General features: G+C 48.2%; 1 protein-coding gene across 4 annotated transcripts in view; it reads right to left on the reverse strand.

The window, feature by feature from the left end:
- LOC138816360 (protein phosphatase 1 regulatory inhibitor subunit 16B) overlaps positions 1–22,698 on the reverse strand; it is a 97,512-nt gene continuing 74,814 nt past the window's right edge. For all 4 annotated transcript variants that reach the window (XM_070006080.1, XM_070006078.1, XM_070006081.1 and 1 more), the window contains 8 exons: positions 18,312–18,457; positions 12,082–12,185; positions 9,359–9,483; positions 8,271–8,396; positions 7,475–7,550; positions 6,663–6,792; positions 6,415–6,583; positions 1–4,947 (listed from right to left, as the gene is read on the reverse strand). In XM_070006080.1, coding sequence (XP_069862181.1) covers positions 4,438–4,947; positions 6,415–6,583; positions 6,663–6,792; positions 7,475–7,550; positions 8,271–8,396; positions 9,359–9,483; positions 12,082–12,185; positions 18,312–18,457 — 1,386 coding nt within the window. In that variant the 3' untranslated portion in view covers positions 1–4,437. The remainder of the gene's footprint in view (positions 4,948–6,414; positions 6,584–6,662; positions 6,793–7,474; positions 7,551–8,270; positions 8,397–9,358; positions 9,484–12,081; positions 12,186–18,311; positions 18,458–22,698) is intronic.

Genomic DNA, 22,698 nt, shown 5'->3' on the forward strand with positions numbered 1-22,698 from the left:
TGAGTGTTATTAAAAGGAATTTAATAACCTTAATTAAAAATTCTTAACAGCAATTCCATCACAGGCCTTGTCGACTGGAAGCAACTCCAGGGGGTGGCATCCTTTGGGATGTGATCAAACCCAGTCTGGGACATGAACAGCCACATGGCAAGGAGCTACCTGGAAGTTACTTCAATACAATATCAAAGATCCATGAGGATTTTTTAAAAAAAGTTTTAAATATATTAGACTCTCTGGATTGCCATTTTTACACAAAGCTGCTGATACAGTATACAGAGTTTTAACCTTTTTTTGTTTTTCACATAAAATACATTTTTCTTAAATGTTCTCTGTACATCAGTGGCTTCTGGTCTGGTGAATTATTGCGGAGGGCTGGGGGTCTGCAGACTTTTCCTGGGTGTGCAGAGCCAGGCCCCGCATGGTGGCACCTGCAGTGTCCACGGGAAGCAGGCCCTCCGGCCAACAAGAGACTTCCGTGGAGGAGAGGGCTAGGGCTTCTGGCCAAAAGGGTCACCTCAATGGAGCTGGCCACTGACCACATGCATGACCTTTTGCTTTTTTGTGCCCTGGGGGAGGAGAGGCTATTCTCCAGGCTACAAATAGCAAAGTCATATATGGGCCTTCTGGGCATGTGGCAAGGAGCGCCCTTCTGGAAATTTCCCCAGTATCCTGCTCTGGGACAGCAAGTTGGAGAGAGATCAGGATTAAACAGTGTCTGACAGTAAGAACCAAGAAACTCTTGTTATTGTAAAACCAGCCAACAGTGGTGGGCCAGGATACAAGCCACACCCTTATCAACTTCTCCAAGCCTCCTGTAATTGATTGAATGTGCAGAGCAGTTCTACTAATGCTGCTTATTTGATGGAGAATCCTGAAGTCATCAGCAGACCTGAGCTTAGGGCTCATTCTTATTCCCTGAGCTACTGGCCAGAAACACAATCTGGTGACAGCCACCAATTTCCAATTGTTGTGGGCACAAGGGAAGCAAGGTCCAGAGCAAGCTCACAGTGAGCCACAGGATACCTGCTTTGAGAATTGCCAGGAATGACCACCACACTTGGGTCTCTGCAAGAGTTGGACATCTGGTTGACCTCACCAGAGTTCTCTCAGTCCTTTGATCCACACCTGACAGGGAGAGAGGCTGACTCTCAAGGAAAGACTTCCATGTTAAAAGAGAACTGCTATACCCCCATTCTCTACCCCCACCCCATATCCACAGACAGGGTGACAGTACTATGTGACAGCAAAAATGAGCAAGAGACAATGACTTTGAGGATCAGAGATGCATTTGGCAGCAAATTGCAGGCTCCTTATTCTTCTAGACACTGACCTCAGCCTGCCCTTACACTGTCTCCTAGGGATGCTGGCCCAAAGGCAGCTATCCCTGAAGATTCTGGGGTTGTATTTGTCTGGAACCAAAGACCCAACATCTATACTTAGTCGCAAACATTACCAGGGGTGGACTGTGAAGCTGTCTCACAGCTAAAGAGATTCACACGCTAGGATTCCAGGAGTGAGAAGCACAGGGACACTGACTGGACCAGAATGTAGTCACTCAAGGGAACTGGTTGGGGCTGCAGCAGGATGTCTGTGGCTCCCAAGGAATGAAAACCATCAGGAGCAATTCTCACTGTCTTGCTTCTCCTTTATCCACACAGCCTAACATAGTGCCTGGTCTGTGGCATAACATAGTGCCTGGTCTGTGGCAGCCACTCAGTAAATCTCATGAGTGAACAAAGCAGAGAGCCTTGCCTGTTTGTGGGAGAGTGTGCCTTGACTTATCCCTCACCACTCAGAAGACTTGTAGGGAAAGCTCCCTGAATGGGGACTTGAAGCCCTAACAGAGAACACAAGATGCTAAAAAGCCTACAAGTTCACAATCTAAGGCTGAGGCTCCTATGGCTGAGATTCCCAGCCCTTGGGCTGGAGAAGAATGACCCACAAGGCAGGAAGAAGGGGAGAGAGGGAAGGTCCTGGATGGTTCAAGGTGGGCAATAAATGCCTTCCCTCTCTGGCTCCTGAGCAAACAGATCAGCTGTTTCCTGAGGAGTATGTGGCTGCCCTCAGCACTCTTATCTCGTGGCTTAATTGGCTGCAGAAGGATCTCAGTGTCTGTCGGGACCAAGGGGCTGTGTGTACTGGAGCATCCTCTGCTTCAACCACAGGCTAAAATGATGAGAGCCCACCTCAAGGCCCATGGATGCAAGAGGAATCATTTATACCAGTCTTCAGTTTCCAGAAGTGACCATCCACCCTAGACTACAACCAGCCTGGAATTGGGGTAGAGGTGGCCTGGTGTCCCCCAAGATACTCCCTGGCTCACAACTCTGCTCCTAGTAAAACATCAGGCCAGGCCCTGGAAGATCCTGCTTCCTCTCCAGGTAACAGGAGCCATGGGAATCACAGTAGGAAACAGAGACTGACAAATGGCAGACTCTATTATGAGGGCTGTGGCCCAGAATTACTTCCCTAGCCCCAGCCCCCTGGCTAGGTGCCTTTTAGGAAGAAATTTTCACAGGCTCAGACAGAAGCAGTTAAAGGGCACCCGTATCTGTTCCCTCAGGTCATAATCTGGACTTGGGGTGAGAGGCCCTTCAGAGCTCTAAGGAGGTAGTTTTAAGATGAAGAAAAGACACACCAAGCAGAGAACAAACCTGTGCCTTGTTAATTATGCCAAAGGAGTTTGGCTGAGCCTCTGGTCCATGCATGAGGCAAAGACAACAATTTCAAAGGGGTCATGAGAGAAGGTGAGGTGCTGGGAGTCCTGTTTCCCCTGCTTTTGGAAGACTGGGGCCAGGAAACAGAGGGTTGAGATCCAACTCCAGCCTCCCCACATTCTCCTAAATGCAGGTACAAGACACTGGGCTTGAGCACTTAAGACTTGCAGGCTTCAGCATCACCAGTCCAGCAGAAGCAGGCTGGGAGTCCCAGGCCTGCAGAAACTACTGGCATACCTGTCTTGCCAAAGCATCCAGAAAAGGCAAGGCTGGGCCCAGGATCCTGAACATTCACTCTGCACACAGAACTGATGTCTAAGGTTGGCAAGGTAGTGCTGTAGCAGGCTCCCATGTACTCATGATGAAGGCTCAGTTTGAGCAGCGCTGGCTGAGACACACTAGGTCCAAATAGCCCGAATATTCAAAGATGACCAAGGTGCTTCTGGGTATTTTCATTTCTGACCAGAGGCTTTAAGAGATGACTTCACTTTCCCTGGGGGGAATAAAAGGCTTTCCCGGAAGTTCCCTACTGAGCTTCCACTTTCCAACACCAGCTAGTAAAAACTAGTGACTCCCTCTTGGGAGAAGAATTCATTGCCTCCCATGTGTTGCTTCACAGCCTTCAACAAAGCTTGCTAGGTGCTGGTAGCTCATGCCTGTAATCCTAGCTACTCAGGAGGCTGAGGTCTGAGGATCGTGCTTCATCTCCAGCCTAGCCAGGAAAGTCTATGAGACTTATGAGACTTTTATCTCCAATTAACCACACACAAAAAAAAGCTAAAAGTGGAGGTGTGGCTCAAGTGGTAGAGCACTAGCCTTGAGTAAAAAGGCTCAGGGACAGTGTCCAAGCCCTGATTTCAAGCCCAGTACCAACACACACACACACACACACACACACACACACACACACACACACACACACACACACACACACACACACACACACACACACACACACACACACACACACACGTTTGTATTAAATGCACCCCTGATTCTCCCATTCTGGTTTCCTCAGGAGTAGAATGGCCTAGTTTTCCACCCTGGGCTGTCACATAGCTCTTGCCATTCGGAGCAGGAAAGCAGCGCTCAGTGAGGCCAGGGCACCAGGCCTGTGCCCATCACATCTAATCCCTGTGGATTCGTGGCTCTCCCAAACACAAGAGAGGACTTTCTGTCCCTGCCAGGTGTGGATAGTAGCCTAGCTGGCCCCTAGCATGACTCAGAGCAGGACTGTGGGACTCAGCCCAGCAGACCTTCCCCATATCAGCAGAAGTACTGAGCCTAAGTCTTCCCTGGATCCTTCTGGGAAATGGCCACCACGTCTCAGCCCCACCTGCTTCCCAAAGAGTTCAGATGTGTTGTTCTTGCACATGTAGACAGACTCTGTGTGTGTGTGTGTATGTGTGAGTGTGTGAGACACGTGGGAGTCCTGGTCCCCAAAAGCCTTTACCAAGAACAGAACTGGAGCCCAAGCCCACCCTCCCCCAATTGGACAGCAGAATGAATCAAGCTGCTATGTTTCAGATGGCAGACAATGCAGCAGGAAGCAGGAAGGAGGGGGAATGGGAATGCTGCAGGAAGCTGGATGAGGGGTGGGACTCAGCAGAGCCCACCTCTTCTGGCCTGCCCCCTGATGCCTCCCCAGCCAGGGCTGCTGGGCAGGCCTGAACTCCAGGGACCCCTCCCCGGAGCATCTCTCTCCTCCAGCACTGGGAGACTAGGAGATGCGGCAGCAACCGTGGACTTTCTCCTCCATCTCTTCCATGGGGGCCTTGAACTTTAAGAGTGGGGGATCTCCACTGGTGACTGTGTAATACACTGAGGTCCCGTTGCTGCTGTAGGGTGAAGTTCTGCCTCCGATCAAGGGAGCCTTGCCTTCGTTGCTGCTCTCCCCTGCTCTGCCCATGCTGCTGCCCAGGTGGGTGCTCAGGAAGGGGTGGCTGAGTAGCTTGGCTGCAGCCCGCTGCCGTTTCAGCTCCAGAAGCGTCTGGGGGCTCTGCTCCTTGTAGCCACTCCAGGGAGGAGTGGCATCGACCACCCCCGGGTTGCTGTAGGCCATGCTGTAGTCAGGTACCTCATGCATCTTCCAGACATCTCCATTGGACAGTGCATACTGGTAGGCACTCACTGGAGCCCGGAGGCCATTTTCAACAGGCCCGTCCAGTTCACCCCGTGAGATCTTAGTAGAAAATTCTGAGAGTAGCACGGGCTTCTCCAGCCTGGGGTTCTGGGGAGGAGAAGGACAACACCATCTGATGACTGGATCTGTACCGCCCATCTGAGCATCTGCAGTGTTTGGCTCTACCTGGAGCATCTCCAGTCTGTGTGTCTGGCAGAGCTGACCACTCCCCCATCCTTGCTCCAGGTCTGGACCACAGCCCCCAGGCCTGGCTAATGAGCATATTTCATAACATGGATTAGTCCATGAGTGAGTTGTCACTGGATCCACTGAAATTCAACCCAAGACTTTTACTAGCACAACCAGGAAGAGAATCTTCCGGAACTACAGGTAGTTAGAAGGCTGCAAATGCAGCAGCCCTGAGTTCAAGCCCCAGAATCAGCAGGAAAGAAAGAAGGAAGGAAGGAAAGAAGGAAGAAGGGAAGGAGAAAGGGAAGGAGGAGAGGGAGAGAGAGAGAGAGAGAGAGAGAGAGAGAGAGAGAGAGAGAGAGAGAGAGAGAGAGAGAGAGAGAGAGAGGGTAAGCGTGAGAGCGAGAGAGTGAGCCAGACACACAGAGAGGTCCAGAAGTGGTCATACTCTCAAAGTCAAGGGATAGTTGCTTAGGAGATGGAGGCAGGGAGACCACTAGTTTGAGGTTCATCCCTGCAAAATCAGTGGGACAAAATACAAACAAAAGGACTAGGAGCATGGCTCAAAGCTCAAATGACCGAGAGCTTACCTAGCAAAAGTGAAACCTGAACCACCAGGAACAGGAAGGGAGGCCTAGAACAGATTTCCTTTGGGACCCTCAGAAGGAACCAATCTTGTTGACATCTTAATTATTAGACTTCTAGCATCTATAACAATGATATGTGTGTGCCTGTGTGTGTACCTGTGTGTGTGTGTGCGCGCGCCCGCGCGTGTGTGTGTGTGTGTGTGTGTGTGTGTGTGTGTGTGTGTGTGTGTGTGTGTGTGTGTGTGTGTGTGTGTGTGTGTGTGTGTGTGTGTGTGTGTGTGTGTGTATATGCAGCTTGAAGCCACAGGGAAAGAACATGCATGCTTAATTAGAAAAGCCCTTCCAACCCCAGAACCACCAGCTACTGCCAGGCAGTCTGCTTAGGGAACTACAAACATCCTACCCAGGTTCTCCAAAAAAAAATTCATCCGAGATTTTCTTTTGAAAAACATCATTCTCAACATCTTGTTGTATATCTCAAAAAAGTTTTAGGGTCCTTAGCTTCTGGGGTGACTGTCCACTTGAGCCTTTCTTTGGGGAAGTCTAGGGCCAGGATCTGCTGGAAGAATGAGGACCAGCCCCCCTCCCCCGCCCCGACTTCCCTGCTGAATGTAACAAGACCCAAGTCCTCTCATTAACTACACCAGTCGCAACCATCAAACAGGATCCAGATGTTTAAAGCCGCGGTCTAGCTACATACTTCCCCCCGAAGGGTCTTCAATAAAGAGGCCAGGCCAAGGCTGGCCCTGACTTGCTCTACATCAGAGGCTGAGCTTGGGGCAGGACTTGAGTCACTCACCGGGTCCTTATTCTCTTGGTCTGTCCTGGTCTCCCTGATGTCGCCGTTGTAGGTGGCCGTGCGCTGATCCTCAGAGGCACTCCGCTGCTGCCACAAGATGGCCTCTCCCTCATACTCTTTCCTGTACAGGTTGGTCCTGTCCGACAGGCTGGCTCGACGCACTACCTTCCTGAGGAGACAGAGGGGATGTTGGGAGGCTGCGCCCAGGTGTCACAGGCAGGTCCGTGCAGGCTTCCCTCAGGACTCACCCCCGGCTGCCTGTGCTAGATGTCCTGCGGCTCAGAGATGACTTGTGCCTCAGCTGGGACTTCATGATCACATCGTGCTTGTGCTTGAGCTCCAGCAGCAGGACCTTGAACTCCTCCTCTTCACACAGGTCTAGAAGGGCAGAAGGGTCAGTTGTGGGGAGTGGGGGGAGAGAGGAATGGATAGGGCAGGACCTGAGATCCACACTGATGCTTGGAACCAGAGGAACCATTATTCCACCTCATCCCACTAAAAAGCTCCAAACATTTCTCTGGGGATACACAGGCAGGGAAGAAAACAGGACTAGCCATATTTCCTGGGCTGTAACCCCATCCTTAGAGGAATGTGAGAATGGGAAACACCAGATATCCTAGGAGTGGGTTCAATTCCAGAGGTTCCCAAGTAGGACCAAGGGAACATTGCAGGGAGAGCCATCAAGTCACCAAAGACATGAGAAGCACTGAGGAAAACATGTAGGTACCTCAACAAGAAATGAGGAGAAGTTGAGAAAACCCTCCATTGATCTATCTAATCCTTTTATATACCTATCCCCCTGTTTGTAGGCTTGGTCATTCTATCCATAGATTTGTTCTCTGCCTAAACAACAGTTCATCCATCCATCCATCATCACATCTCCCCATCAATCCCACCCATCCACCAATCCAGGAATCTATCACCCATTAATTAACTCATTCTTCTATTTACCTATCCACAATCCATCGCTCTACAACCCTATATTCATACACAAACCCATCCACTCATCAGAAAATTGATGAGTTACCGATGTGTGTACCAAGTATTGTGTTGGGCTTACCAATTGGCATCTCATCCATGGAGGTCCTGGCACTCAGACTAGCTCCATGGGATACCAACAGCTCTGCCATCTGCATCTGAAACATGAGAAGAAGAAGCCCATGATCCCTGCCCAAGGCTCAGAGAGCCTAGGAAGTGGAGAGAGCCCAAGAACTCTCAAGAATATGGAACTCAGCTGATTCCCACGGAAAGCACTGCACCCTGGAGCTGTGGGGGACCGGCAGACACATGGGCTTGGCGCCTGCCCTGGCATGGCTACGTTCTACTCCCAGGAAGAGAAGGAGAGGTCAGCTGTAACTCTACCGCTGCAGATATTTTAAGGAGAGATTACAGAAGCTATAATCGTATCTGGGAAACAAATGAAGAAATGCTAGGAATTTTCTAAGTTGGCAATTTTTTGTTGTTGTTGTCAGTCATGAGTCTTGAACTCAGGGCCTGGGTGCTATCCCTGAGCTTCTTTTGCTCAAGGCTAGCACTCTACCACAGATCCACTTCCAGTTTTCTGGTGGCTAATTGGAGATAAGAGTCTCATGGACTTTCCTACCAACTGTCATCCTCAGATCTCAGCCTCCTGAGTAGCTAGGATTACAGGTGTGAGTCACCAAAGCCTGGCTATAAGTTGGAAAATGTAATCATCATCCTGTTAGAACACAACTAGCCAAATGTTTTAGCAGACTCCTTGAGCCTTTTCATACTCCCATGTACTTGCTGGAGTCAACACCCTGAACAGACTTTGAGCTAACTGCCAGTCCAAATGACACAGGTGGACCCTGTGCGACCCTGTGGGTGGGACATACCTGTCCCCAGAAGGCTGCTGCATGCAAAGGCTCCCATCCGTCCCAGTCCTTCACATCCACACGCACGCCGTGGTCCAGGAGGAGTTCTGCTGCCCGCAGGTATCCATTGGCTCCTGCTATGTGCAGCTGGAAGAGATAAGAAAAAGTGAACCTTCCCTAGGGGGCTGGTCCCAATAGCTGCATGATCTTCTCCCACTTTCAAGTCCTAGACTGTTCTTGGGACCAGGAGGATGGAATGAAGTGAGGTGGAGACACCAGCCATAGTATAAAGGGTTATTAACTCTGAAATGTGGACCTTGAAGGGAAGGCAGAGGGGGCTGGGAATGTGGCTTAGTGGTAGAGTGCTTGAAGCCCTGGCTTCGATTCTTCAGTACCACATAAACAGGAAAGGCTAGAAGTGGTGCTGTGGCTCAAGTGGTAGAGCGCTAGCCTTGAGCATAGAGAGGCTCAGGGACAGAGACCAGGCCCCAAGTTAAAGCCCCAGGACCAGCAAACAAATAAACAAACAAAAAAGGCAATGTTTTGCTGGGCACAAGTATCTCATGCCTGTAATCCTAGCTACTCAGGAGGCTGAGATCTGAGGATCACTGTTCAAAGCCAGCCCAGGCAGGAAAGTCTGTGAGACTCTTATCTCCAATAAACCACCAGAAAACTGGAAGTGGTACTGTGGCTCAAGTGGTAGAGTGCTAGCCCTGAGCTGAAGAGCTCAGGGACAGCGCCCAAGCCCAAAGTTCAAGCCCCATGACTGACCAAAAAAAAAGGAAGGCAGAGATGGATTTTCTTCTCCTGTTGTCCCAGGGGTTCCACAAGGATGGTATAAAAACTATGTCTCCAAATCCTTTGGCATGCCTTCCTTGCTGGGCATGGTGGTGCACACCTGTAATCCCAGCACTTGAGAGACTGAGTCAGCTGGGCTGAGGCTCCTATCTAGGAGCCTGATCACTTCCATATTCCAAGGGCAACCCTGGAGGGGCACCAAGGATCTGGAGGAGGCTCAGTGTCATAACAAGCCCAAGTGGAGAGGTTTGGCCCCTGGTTCAAGTTGACCCTAGACAGTCTTAGCCCTGGCACTGGCCCCATCTGCTCACCAATGTGGCACCCTGGGCATCTATCCAGTCAAGATCCTGGCCTGCCGCAATCATACAGTGGATGTCTGAAATCATCTGTTGCTCGGGTGCTGCTCGCATCTCATTGATTTTATCTTGGGTGATGCCTGCATTGGGAAAAAAGAGAGGGTGCACTCAACATCCTCAGGCCCGAGTCACAAGGAAGAGAGGGTGGATGGAGGGACAGTCACACTGCTCCTGCTCCCCGAGGGTCTGCTAGGCACAGGGCACACAGACATTCCCATAAATAATTTTCTCCAGGCCCACCGTGTTGACCCACAGCACAAAGGTCATCCAATACCCGGTGTACTGACATAAGCCCCTTATTATTCATCTACCTGGAGGACCTCTGACCATCTTCCCACCCAGCTCCAGCTGTGCCAATACCGTTCTGCTCATGTTCATGCAGGTCCCCCCACCCGCAGGCTTTGCTAGCCACTCTGTCTGACCCACGTCTCCCTCACTTTCCTCTGTCTTATCCATGACTGGGATCACAATATGCATTACATTTGTGTTGCAGAAATGACTGAATTAAGGGTGCTATTCCTTTCAGGTAGAGAGTTGAGTAGCTGGAAGGAAGGGGCCCAAAGGGACATCTCATAGCCTGAATTCCTGACTGAAAAGTGAAACTTTTATGGGCAGCTAGTAATGGTATTGTGGAGGGGGGGAGGTGTGGGTGTGGGTGTGGGTGTGGGTATGGGTACACATACACACCAGTATCAGGACTTGAACTCAAGGCCTTACACTCTTGCTTGGCTTTTAAGCTCATGGCTGGCACTTTACCACTTGCTCCAGACATCCAGTCCAACTTTTTTACTCGTTAATTGAAGGTGAGAGTCCCTTGCAAAAAGAGTCTGCCCAAACTGTCTTTGAGCTGCAATCTTCAGATATTGATCTCCCGAAAAGCTAAGATTACAAGCATTTGCTACCAATCCCTAGCTACTAATGATGTTTAAGAGGAAAGTAACATACTCTGTGAAAGGAAACATTACAGCAAGTGCCCTTGGAGAGAATTCAGGGGAAGTCTATACATTTAAAAGGAAAAACAGGATCAAGAAAATGTGATACATACATATATACAATGGAATTCTATGCCTCCATCTGAAAGAATGACATCACCCCATTTGTTAGAAAATGGAAAGACTTGGAAAAAAATTATATAAGTGAAGTAAGCCAGGCCTAAAGAAACATAAGTCCCATGGTTTCTCTTATTTGCAATAACTAGTATATGTCTAGGACAAGCAAAAAAGGTAAAAAGCTGTGTACATATGACCATATAAGATGATGTTAAGCACAACGATCTCCAAGACAAGGACACAAGTGGTTTTTTTCTTGCTTGCTATTGTTTTTAATGTATTTATAATGCACTATGTGATCTTTTTGTTCCTTTTGTATATGGTATATATCATGGTATAACCCCTGCTTTTCACTGTATTTGATTCCCGTGCCCTGCATCTGGTATATACATTTTTATAATTTGGGGAGGGGAAGGGAATAACAAAATGCTTAAATAAGGATACATTGTTACAATGGTGTAACAGTGAAATGCACAAAACAGTATGTTGAAAAGGAACTTTACAACTTTGGGGAGGGGAGAGTTGGGGAGGTGGGAAGGACAGGGATGGTAGGGGAAAAACAAAGGAGGAGGTAACAATGTTCAATAGGAAATGCACTCATTACCTTACTCATGTAACGGTACCCCCTCTGTACAGTTTTTTTTACCATAAAAATATATTAAAAAGGAAAAAAAGAAAATGATACATTTTGACTAGCCCTTAAATGAAATTTAGTATTTCCTACCATTCAAATTTAAATAAAATCCTCAGTACTATTAGCCATGCCTATGAGTTTATCACCAACAGAAAGTCCAGGTATTTCCCCATTTGGTCACCTTATCATTGAATGAATTAATCATGTTCCCTATCTCATACATGTTAAAATACTTTGCTACCTAGCTATGTTGGGATGCAATTTGCCGAACATGATCCAAAGTCCATAGATTCCTAAGGCTGCCATGAAAATTGTTAAGAATCTCTGCAGGAGATGGGTAACAAAAGCCTTAGGTACCAGGACCAAATGGGACTGCAGAGAACTGAGAAGCAGCTCAAGGCAAGGCTGGGGCAGGACCTTGAGTTGCAGCTGAAGGTCTGGTTTGGAGTCCCCTTTAATCTCGGGGTGGTCTCCCCCTGCCAGGCATGCTGGGTGCCAGGGCAGGCAGTACCCACATCTCCCATGGCTCCCCATCTTTCCTCTTCTGAGAATTCACTGTGAGCCCAGAACAGCCCACACCTTGTTTATCTGGGCCCCTGACAGCCAGCTTGGTGCCTGGCACAAATCAGCACTCACAAATGTTCTTGTTTTTCTTTTTTTTTAACATTATTTTCCCAAATGGGGACAGGGTTTTATGGTGAATGTTTATTGAATTGAATTGACAATGGGGAGACAAGGCCAGCTGAGGCCACCCGCGTGTGCCCACGTGTGTGGGTGGGGGGTGAGGGGAGAAGAACAATGCCTTCCTTTTGCACGGCACGTTTTCCAGGGTCCTGTCATGTGTTTTATCTCGTTAATCGCACACATAGCACTCATGATGAGGACCCGTTCCATTTACTGAGGACTGGGCGTGGGGAGCCGGGCACGTAGCTGGCAAATGTGTTCACTCACCGACGCTGCCATGTGCCTACTATAGAGCCTGCTGCCCTCCTTACCTTGGTAGGCCATGCAGGTCTCGATGACATCCAGGGTGGTCTCATCCTCGCAGAGGTCATAGGGCATATTCCCGTCGGAATTGACAGCCAGCAAGTCGGCTCCACTGCGGAGACAGGGTCAGGATGAAGGCCCAGGAAGAGGTTGCTACAGTTGGTCTGGCTGACCTCTCTCACCCACAACCCCCGTGCACACCCCAGCAGCCATGGCCACCCTCTGCGGAGCGTGCCAGCAAGGCGATGCCCTCTCTTGCTCACTGCATAGTCCATTAGCACAGTGGCTTCACTGAAGGGACCCAGAGTCCCAAGGAAGTGATCTCAGATGACCGCTCCACTTCCTGCTCTGGCAGCAGGTGGACACTTAGGGAAAGAGGTCAGAGTTCCCCACCCCCACTCCTGGTAACAATAAAAATAATAATACTGAGGAGAGGGGTGGACACATGAAGAGAGAAAGGGGCAAGGAGGATGCAGTCATGATATTCAACGCACATCCTACCAAATTAAGAAAACTGAGGGGAGGGTGGGAAGGGGAGAAAAGGGGAGAGATGGGGAAGGGAGAGGAGGGGTTAAGAAGGAACTGGGAAGATGAAAGGAGTAACTTCGATCAAGGGGCATTGTATTCATAATCTGATTTGTTGAGAGGTAAACTGCTCTGTACAACCACTTAAAGACAATACAAAAATATAATTTTAAAGAAAAAGTATTATCAGAAGCAGCAGCCGCACTCACCTGCTTGGAGTTAAGTCTGCTCTAAGTCTCTGACACCCAACACATTATTTAATCTTCACCACAGACCCGGGATGGGGGTAGGAGGCGCTGTGAGTTTCCTCGCACATTAAGAGGAACAAAGGCACACATGAGCTCACTCCTATGTACACACAGTTTGCATATGGCAGGGTCAAGACTTGAACCTAGACCTCTTATGGGTCAGCTCTTTTCAATTCCTGTTCTATATCCATCTTTGACCACATGCAAACACATCTTCCAAGTCCCTATGCAAAAGTCTAGTCAGATTCACACATAAGCAGTCAGACTAAAGGAGTATATGCCTAGAGGAGGAACCTAGCAGCCTAACGCCTCTGACCATTTAAAATGCTATTAATTGCTAGGCACCAGTGGCTCATGCCTATAATCCTAGCTACTCAAGAGGCTGAGATTTGAGGATTGTGGGTCAAAGCCAGCCCGGGCAGAAAAGTCCATGAGACTCTTTTCTCCAATAAACTACTCCGAAAAAGCTAGAAGTAGTGCTATGGCTTAAGTGGTACAGCACTAGCCTTGAGCAAAAGAAGCTCAGGGACAGCACCCAGGCCATGAGTTTAGTACTTTCAAAAAAAAAAAAAAAAAGAAAGAAAGAAAGGAAAGGAAAGGAAAAAGGAAAAGAAAATACTATTTATCAAAACAAATCCTAAGAAATGGAAACATGGGTTTTTGTTGTTGATGATGGTGGTGGTGGTGGTGGTGCTGCTGCTGCTTATTTTTGCTTTGGGTTGTTTTTATTTTTTGTCTTTTTAGGGGGGGTCAAAGAGAGGTACAGAAAGGGAGGCCAGAAGAGTAAGCAAATGCAAGGCAAGCGCTCTACCACTGAGCCATCTTCCCAGCCCAAGCAAATGCAATCATGGTATTCAGGAGACACTTTATGGAAAAATGAACTATGCAACTTATGGATAGGGATGGAAGCAGGAAACTGAGGGCAAGTGAAGGAAAGGGTGACATTGTCCAAAAAAAAGAAAGAAATGTAATTACTACCTGGCTTATGAACTGGTAGCCCCTCCCTACAACACCTTAATAATAATAAAAACGAATGTAAACAAATAAAAGACTGGCCAGGCCAGCAGAGGACTAGATCAGAGCATTGGGAATCTCTATCAGAGCTCACCCTTTGAGCTGTTGAGTGCCGATAGCAGGAATGTCTGGGGGACCACGGAAATGCAATGCAAGTTCTTCGGGGTTCACTCGGACCTGCTGCAATGCAGTCCTTCGAATGGGCTTGGGGAAACGGATATGAAACCCATGTGTTGGGCGATTCTGCTTCGGCCCAGCAGGGGGAGCCACTACGCCAGGCCTGCATCGCTCTCTCAATGCCTGTGGGCACCATGGCTTGGGCGATGGTTACCTGATGCTCCTGGCCAACTTGGCTCTCATTGGAGGAGTAGCATGGGCCACCATGCTGTCCTCTGACTGTTAGTGCTCCACTGCAACCTCCCTGAGCTCTCTGAGGGTATGTCCTTGAGCAAGTCAAGCTACCTGCTCTGCACTGGGGAAGCTGTAATGCTATCTCTGCTTCACCCCTGGTGGCCATCTGGTGGGCTCCCACTGTTGGATCAATACCTGCACAATAGATGCTATCTGTTCCTACCTGTTCTTGGTCATGCCTCCTGACTTCCTGAACTCACGCATGTTTCTTTGATCTGCACAAATCCCAGCCCACTGGTTTTGTCTATCACAGCTCTGTTTTTCCTTTCTGACTTCATAGATCTTTTGCATTTCTGTGTGCCCAGTATAAAAATAGGACCTGGAGCAGCTCAAGTACCCAACCATTATTATGGAATATAGCTGACATTGCAATTTGTGCTTAAAGATCCAAGAAGCCTAGAAAGAACTTCAGGGTAGAAAAAGACCTCCTATGAGTACAAACAGAAATGGCTCTAAACCCTGGGAAAGATGCTATGTGGTCCACTTACACACACACACACACACACACACACACACACACACACACACACACACACACACACACACACACACACAGTAACAATACATAAAGAAAATAAAGGAGATAAACTCCTTTACTAGACTCTTTCTCAGCATAGACTCATGAAGAAAAACAAAGAAAAAGAGCTGATGGTAATAATAATAATAACAACAACAACAATAGAATGATATCCTGACAGGAAAACAACATAAGAAAAGGATGTAAAATCCAGCCAACTAAATTCACAACATACTTAAAAGATCCCACATAGGGCATATTATAAAGGATCCCACCACAAGCTCTGGGGCTTAATCTGGGGAAGCCTGCGTGGTTTGGCAGAGATTGAATGAATAAAGGGTGGGGGGACCCACACAATCATGTCCGTTAATGCAGAAAAAGGATGTGGCAAAAAATCAATAGTATTCTGTGATTTAAAAAAAGTCGACAAACTAGAAATAGAAAGAAACTGTAAAATAACAAAACCATATACAGAAAACCCACAACAAATGTCAGTCACACTCCACAGTGAAAGCTTTTCCTCTCAGATCCAGAATAAAGCAAAGAGGCTTGATTTTGCCATTTTTATTCAGCATAGAGCTACAGGCTTGAGTCAGAGCCACTAAGCAAAAAAAAAAAAAAAAAAACTCTTTAAAAAGTCGATTAAACTGGAAAGGAAGTACAAAATTATCTCTGTTCACAGATGATCTAATATTATATGTAGAAAATCCTAAAGATTCCACAAGAATTGTTACAACAAATCATTAAATTCAGCAAAGTGGCAAGATCAAGGTCAATACACAGACACACACAAATCAGCAGATTTTTTTAATACTTTAACAGTGAAATATCAGAAGAGGAAAATAATAAAACCAATTTATAATGGCATCAAAAGGACTAAAACATTTAGCAACTCACTTAACCAAGAGTTGAAAACTGGACACAGTGTACACCACAAAACATTTCTGAAAGAAATTACACAGTAGGGGCTGGGAAGGTGGCTCAGTGGTAGAGGCATGCCAGAGGCCCTGGGTTCAACTCCTCAGCACCACATAAGCAAAAAGAAAAAAGCCAGAAGTGGTGCTGTGGCTCAAGTGGTAGAGCACTAGCCTTGAGCTGAAGAGCTGAGGGACAGCGCCCAGGCCCTGAGTTCAGGCCCCACAACTGGACCCAAAAAACTAAAAATTAAAAAAAAAAAGAAATTACACAGTAATAAATGGAAAGACAGCCCAAGTTCATGGATTAGAAGACTTGGTGTTGCTAAGATGCCAATGCTCCACAAAGAAATCTACATGCAATCCTATCAAAAGCTCCCATTTTCTTTTTTCTTTCTTTCCTTTTTTTTGGGGGGGCGGGGTAGACACTAGGTATTGAACTCAGGAACCATTCCTCCAGCCTTTCAAAAAAATTTTTCCTACAAAACAGAAAAACAACTTTGAGCTGGGAGGAATTGGGGGCTGGGAGCTCTCACCTATTAAATCTAGCTACTCAGGATGCTAAGATCTGAGGATCGAGGTTTCAGCTCAGGCAGAAAAGTCCAAGAGACTTCAATTAAATAGCAAAATGCTAAACTGGAGGTATGGCTCGAGTGGAAGAGCACCAACTATGAGTGAAAGAGTCAATGAAAGTGTGAGAGCTTGAGTTCAAGCCCCTCATACCGACACCCGCCCCCTCCAAAAAAAAGCAGAGAGCCAGGTGGAGTAGTGCACGTCCATAATCCCAGCAGGACTGCACTTCCGAGGCCAGTCTAGGCTACACAGCAACATCATAAAGAAGCAAAGGGCTAGGCACTGATGTCTCACACCTGTAATCCTAGCAACTCAGGAGGCTGAGATCTGAGAATCACAGTTCAAAGCCAGCCCAAGCAGGAAGGTCCATGAAATTCTTATCTCTAATTAACTACCGGAAAACTGGAAGTGGTACTGTGTCTCAAAGTGCTAGAGCATTAGCCTTCAGCCAAAGAACTCAGAGACAGTGCAGGCCCTGAATTCAAACCCCACAATGGACAAAAAAAAAAAAGGAAAGAATTCAAGCAGCAAGTTCTTCAAAGAATTTATGCAAATAGACAGTAAACAAGTGAAAGGAGGCTCCAATTATTAATCATTAGAGAAAAAACAAATCAAAGCCACAAGGACACTCCACCTCATAGCCATTAGGATAACTGCAAGCAAACAAAAACAAAAATAGCAAGTGTTGGTGAGAACATGAAGAAATTAGAACCTCTATGCATTGTTGGTAAGAATGTAAAATGGACCATGGGGTAAACAATACAGAAGTTCCTCAAAAATACTAAAGATAGAATTATCATGTGATCCAGCAGGTATATTCCCCTTCCAGGTATATACACAAAATAATTGGATGTGCATATTCATAACAGTATAATCACATGAAAGAAATCCAAATGTCCTTCCATAGACAAATGGATAAGCAGGTTATGGCATACGCATTTACACACACACACACACACACACACACACACACACACACACAACAGAGGAACTTCACTCACTCTTAAAAATGAAGAAAATCCTCACACAAGGATGAAACTTGACATTATGCTAAGTGAAATAAGCAATCCACAAAAAACACAAATACTGTACGATTCCACTTCACTGAGGTACTTGAAGTAGTTCATTTAAAAACAAAGCCAAGCAGTAGAGCATCATTTGCCAAGAGTTGAAGGGGTTAGGGAATGGGAGGGGGGCTTTGTCTAATGGGCCCAAAGCTTCGGCTCTCTAAGCTGAGAGAAATGAAGCAGATCCTCTTCATGAATATACTTAATACCACTAAGCAGACATATACAAATGGCTGAGGTAACAACGTTTATATTATTTGTATTTTCCCACAGTGAAAATCTTGGAAGAAAAGAAATGAAGAAGAAAGACTAAATCAAGACACAAGCTCAAGCTGAAAGATAGAATGAATGACAGACAGAGATGAAGAGCTGAAGAGAAAAAGATAAAGACATGCAGAGCTGGTGCCAGGAGGAGCTCATGCCTGTGATCTTAGCTACTCAGAGATTGAGATCTGAGGATCACAGTTTGAAGCCAGCCTGGGCAGGAAAGCCCCCTGAGACTTCATCTCCACGTAATCACCAAAAAGCCAGGCGTGGAGCTGTGGCTCAAGTGGTAGAGCACTAACCTTGACCAAAAAAAACCTCAGAGGGACAACACCCAGTTCAAGCCCAGGATCAACACAAAAAAATAAACAAAATAAAGGAGACACAAAGAGAGCAAGAGAAAGGAAAGGGAATTTACAAGAAAAAGAAGACAGAGGAGAAACAGAGACAAAGAAAGGACTAGGGAGAGGAGGAGAAGGAGAGGACAGAAAGAGATGGAAGGGAAGGAAGGAGAGAAGGTGAGAGCAAGGAGGGAGAAAAAAGGAAGAAGGGGAGGGAGGGGGGAGGGAGTGAGGGAGGGAGGGATGAAGGAAGGAAGGAAGGAAGGAAGGAAGGAAGGAAGGAAGGAAGGAAGGAAGGAAGGAAGGAAATGGAGAAAAGCCAGAGGCAGAAGGCAGGGGCCCTTGGTGGTGGAGGGGCACGTACTACTGGACGAGGGTCTTCACCAGGTTGACGTGGCCACAGGTGGCTGCAGCATGCAGGGGCGTCCACAGCTCGTTGTCCCTCGCATTCACATTGGCACCGTGGGAAAGGAGTAGCTTGACAATTTCCTCAAAGTTGTCGATGCAGCACTAGGAAGGGACAGAGAGGCAGACTGAGCCTAGGCAGAGGGCAGGGCCCTAGCGCGTCGAGTCACACAATGCTCCCCCAAAAGAGGCCACTTAAGAAGGACCCCAGAATCAGATGACCTGAGTTCAAACCTTGGGGACTTTTAGGCCAGGTGCCTTACCTCTTAGTCTCCTTGTTTCCTTGGGAGAAAGAATGAAGTTAAGAATGTATAAGATTTTTAAATAAAGGTTTAAAAAGAAGATTGTCAACTATAAGCCTTTCAGCAAGTGTTACTGGAACAACACACAATTTACACGTGGCTTCAGAATCCCAGAAGGCTGCATCTGGAGACCCTAGATGCTGACTTAGTTATCACCATGTTCAGGCAGTATCTTTCACCCTCGTGTGGAGCTGCGTCCCCCAAAGTGTGTCCCTGGATCACAGTATGAAACCTCTGACTTACAAACTTCAGATCTCAAGAATCCCCAAACAAGCACAATTCCTCCCAACCCCAAGAATCCAACAGGCAGATTCGGGGATGGGGGGGGGGATGGAGGGGGGGAGTCCTGACACAGTGCCTGCTGGGAGACAGCGAGTTTGTGCTATGGCATGAGTGTCAGGAAGCCTCAGCTCCCCGAAGAGAACACAGGCTCCAAGAGACCCCAAACTCCTTGGACAGTGAAAAGTCCCCCAAGGGGACAGAGGGGGCTCAACTGGGGCTATCAGGGAGCGGTGAGGGCAGAGGAGGGGCTCAGGGAGCACTTTGCAGCCTGCAGAGTGGAGAGTCTTCCCTCCAGGTGACAGCTGGAGAAGCCAGTTAGCGGGACAGCACAAGGGAGGAGACCTGAGCTCAGGAGAGTTGTGCAGTCCGACTTGTTTTTTAAGAAAGTCACTCCATGTGACTGACTGTGTGTGTGCACGTGTGTGTGTGTGTGTGTGTGTGTGTGTGTGTGTGTGTGTGTGTGTGTGTATACACCCACACTGAGAGGAGACAGTGAGATGTTGTGTTGAAGTCACCCGGTTAAGAGATGATGGTGGCCTGGCTTACAGAAGTGACAGTAGGGACAGGATATGAGACAGGAGCCCAGAAACAAGAGCAGAGGCACCTGTGGGAACCCGAGACCCCAAGTGGGTGAAGTAGGAAGGGACCCACAGCACAACACCCAGGCCAGCCCCAGGGAGCCAGGACTCAGTGCCGGAAGGACACGTTTGAAAGGAACAGCTGTTGGTATAGATGATACCAGAGACCCAGGTTCTTTCCAAGCAGCCTGTCTGGGGGATGGCTGGGTCTCTGGACAGGGGCCTGGTGATGGGACTTAGATGGGCAGGAGAACCATGCAGTGTCCTGGCACAGTCAGCAGGGGGCACCAAAGACACCATGTGAGGCAGCTGTGGGCAGTCCCTGAGCTGTAATGGGGGTCAGGGGACAGGAAGCCCTGAGATTCCACCCTTAGGAACTGCAGAAAGCACAAGTTGAGGGGGTGAAGGTATACAGTAGTATACCCAGAACTGCATCTTGTGAGCCCCATCCCAGGGATTGAAGTGTTCCTATTCCAGGCCTCTGCGGGTGGAATGCAGGGGTGCACATAAGGAGCAGTTTGTGATGCGTTGCGCAGGGTGGGACATGGTAGGAAATGGCCCTCCATTTTGTCTCCCCAGTTGTTGTCCCCTTCCCACCGCCCTGGGTGAGCTTCATCAGGTCTCCCTGCCTCCCTCCCACTCCCCTCAACCAGAGGGAGCTTCTTGTTCCTCTCACCATGTCGCTGTCAGTTTGCAAACCTTGGAAGACTCCCCGTTGCCAAGAAAAGCAAACCCACACTTCTCTGCCAGGCCTGGGGAGCTCCACAAGCTCCCGGTCTCCTCTGTACAGGAATAGTAGTGACACTCAAAACAACCATCACAGCTCTGACAACAAGGTGATTATATCAACAACAACAATAATAACCTATGCTTCTTGAGGATTTAGTTCAGTCAAGTACCTGGCTAGGCTTCAGCCATTTATGGCCACATTTAATCCTCCAAGCAAGCCTTCTCAATGCTCCTCGCTCAGAAAGGCCAGATGCACCAGGTCACACACCATGAGAAACAGAGGTTTAAACAAAGGTTTAAACAAAGGTTTAAACGCGCCTATAGACAGCTGGGCCTGCAAGCTCTCAGGAAGATCAGAGTTTGAAGCCAGCTGGGGACTACATAGGGAAGTCCTGTCTCAAAAAAAAAAAAAAATGAGAGTACAAAAACAAACAAACAAATCCATCCACAGAGTTGCATTAAACCAAAGGCGCCGGTGGCTCACACCTCTAATCCTAGCTACTCAGGAGGCTGAGATCTGAGGATCACGGTTCAAAGCCAATGTGAGACTCTGATCTCCAATAAACCACCAGAAAACCGGATGTGGCACTGTGGCCCAAGTGGTAGAGCACTAGCCTTGAGCTGAAGAGCTGAGTGACAGTGCCCAGGCCCAGAGTTCAAGCCTCACAACTAAAACAACAACAAAACAAAAAACAAAAAACCAAAGGTCCTATTGTCAGTTTTCCCAATTGTCTCCTGCCTTCTCCCTAAGGCTTCCTGAACTTGAATTATGTCAGAATCAACCCCTCAGACTCCCAACTTGAAAAGCCAAGTTCCTGTTCACTCTTCCCAGGCTTCACATTCTCTTCCTTTCCTGTCTGGCAAACTCTTACTCATCCTTCAGCGCTGATGTCTTCTTGGAAACCTTTCTTCCTGCCCTGCTCCCCCCCCCCTTTTTTTTGTGCCGGTTCTAGGGCTTGAATTCTGGGACTGGGCACTGTCCTTGAGCCTCTTTGTGCTCAAGGTTAGTGCTCTACCACTTGAGCCACAGCACCATTTCCAGCTTTTTCTGAGTAGCTTATTGGAGGTTAAGACTCTCATGGACTTTTTCTGCCCAGGCTGGCTTCAAACCATGATTCGCAGATCTCAGCCTCCTAAGTAGCTAGTATTATAGGTGTGAACCACTGTCCAGCTCTTAGTTTTCCTTTGAGACACGTTATCTGTCCCCAGCCTGAGCTCATCTCCTCATCTCTCCTCTGCATTGCCTTACTCCTGCTATTTCTGAGCTGGGGGTCCCATCAAACCACCAACTCTGAGAGCAGAGAAGCAGCCTAATTCACTCCTGGGATCCTGTCCCAGCAAGTGTGCCTACCACAGAGTAGATATTTAATAAAGATTGGTTGAATGCATGAATGAATGAATGAATGAATGCAGGCCAGTGGAAGGAGAGCGATGGCAAAATAGGGCCCAAGGTGAGTATCATGGTGGAGGTGGGACTAAAGATAATGAAACTCAGGACCAAATCAGTTCTCACCTCCCGGCCTATGAGTCGGTACCGGGGAACCCACTGGAAGAGCAATGGGCTCGGGGGAAGCCATGTGACCAGTAAATAAGAAGCGGAAGCATAATGTGGGGATGGGAGGAACTCCAAGCCAAAGTGAGGCGACCGAAGGTTGTTCACCAAGGCCCAGATGGCAACCCCAGGTTGGCCTGGAGCTCTGCAGCCGCCGTGTACTGGCAAGAGCCCCCGGTGCCACCCCGCTCTGCCAGGGCCCACCCACTCGTAATCTAAATTCACTGTGATTAATTCCAAAGTCAGCTTCCATCACCTTAGCCACACTCTGTGGAGCTCTGAGGCCAGAGCTTGTCACAGAGGAGGTCACTGATGCCCAGAGAGCCTAAGGAACTTGTCCAAGGTCACCAGCCAGGGAGTGGCAACTCCAGGCTTCACTGAATCACCACGGCCCTGGCTTCAGGACCCTAGCTGGCCTGGGGAGTTAACATTTGGGTTTCCACTGCCCACCCTCCCTCCCTCTGGTGCAGCCCCAAGTAGCCTAGAATCATGGAGCTGAAAGTTAGGACAGACAGACACAGAGACAGAAATAGACAGATTGACAGACAGACAGACAGACACAGACACACACACACATATGGGTAGTCACAATGGCCAGTCTGTCCATTCTTCTCCTGAGCAGGGTTCCAATTACCTGGCCTCCCCCTAACCAATCTACCTGCAGACCTGGCCAGGGCACAGAAGTGCTCCAGTGTGTTGATCAGGAATTCACCACGCGCATGTTAAAGACCTCCTCTAGGCCAGGGTGGGATTAGAGGCAGGGACTCAGAGCGCTGGGCAGGGACCAGGCTTCACAGGGTCTTGGAGAGTAGCATTAGGACAAGAACGTGTTGATTAATCTCAGGGAGCAAGGCTATGTCCTGGGGTGGGTTAGGAGGCTGCAGAGGAGAGAGAAACATGACA

The sequence above is a fragment of the Dipodomys merriami genome, unplaced genomic scaffold (assembly GCF_024711535.1).
Source record: "Dipodomys merriami isolate MVZ:Mamm:240054 unplaced genomic scaffold, mDipMer1.0.p SCAF_692, whole genome shotgun sequence".
NCBI classification, from domain to species: Eukaryota; Metazoa; Chordata; class Mammalia; order Rodentia; family Heteromyidae; genus Dipodomys; species Dipodomys merriami.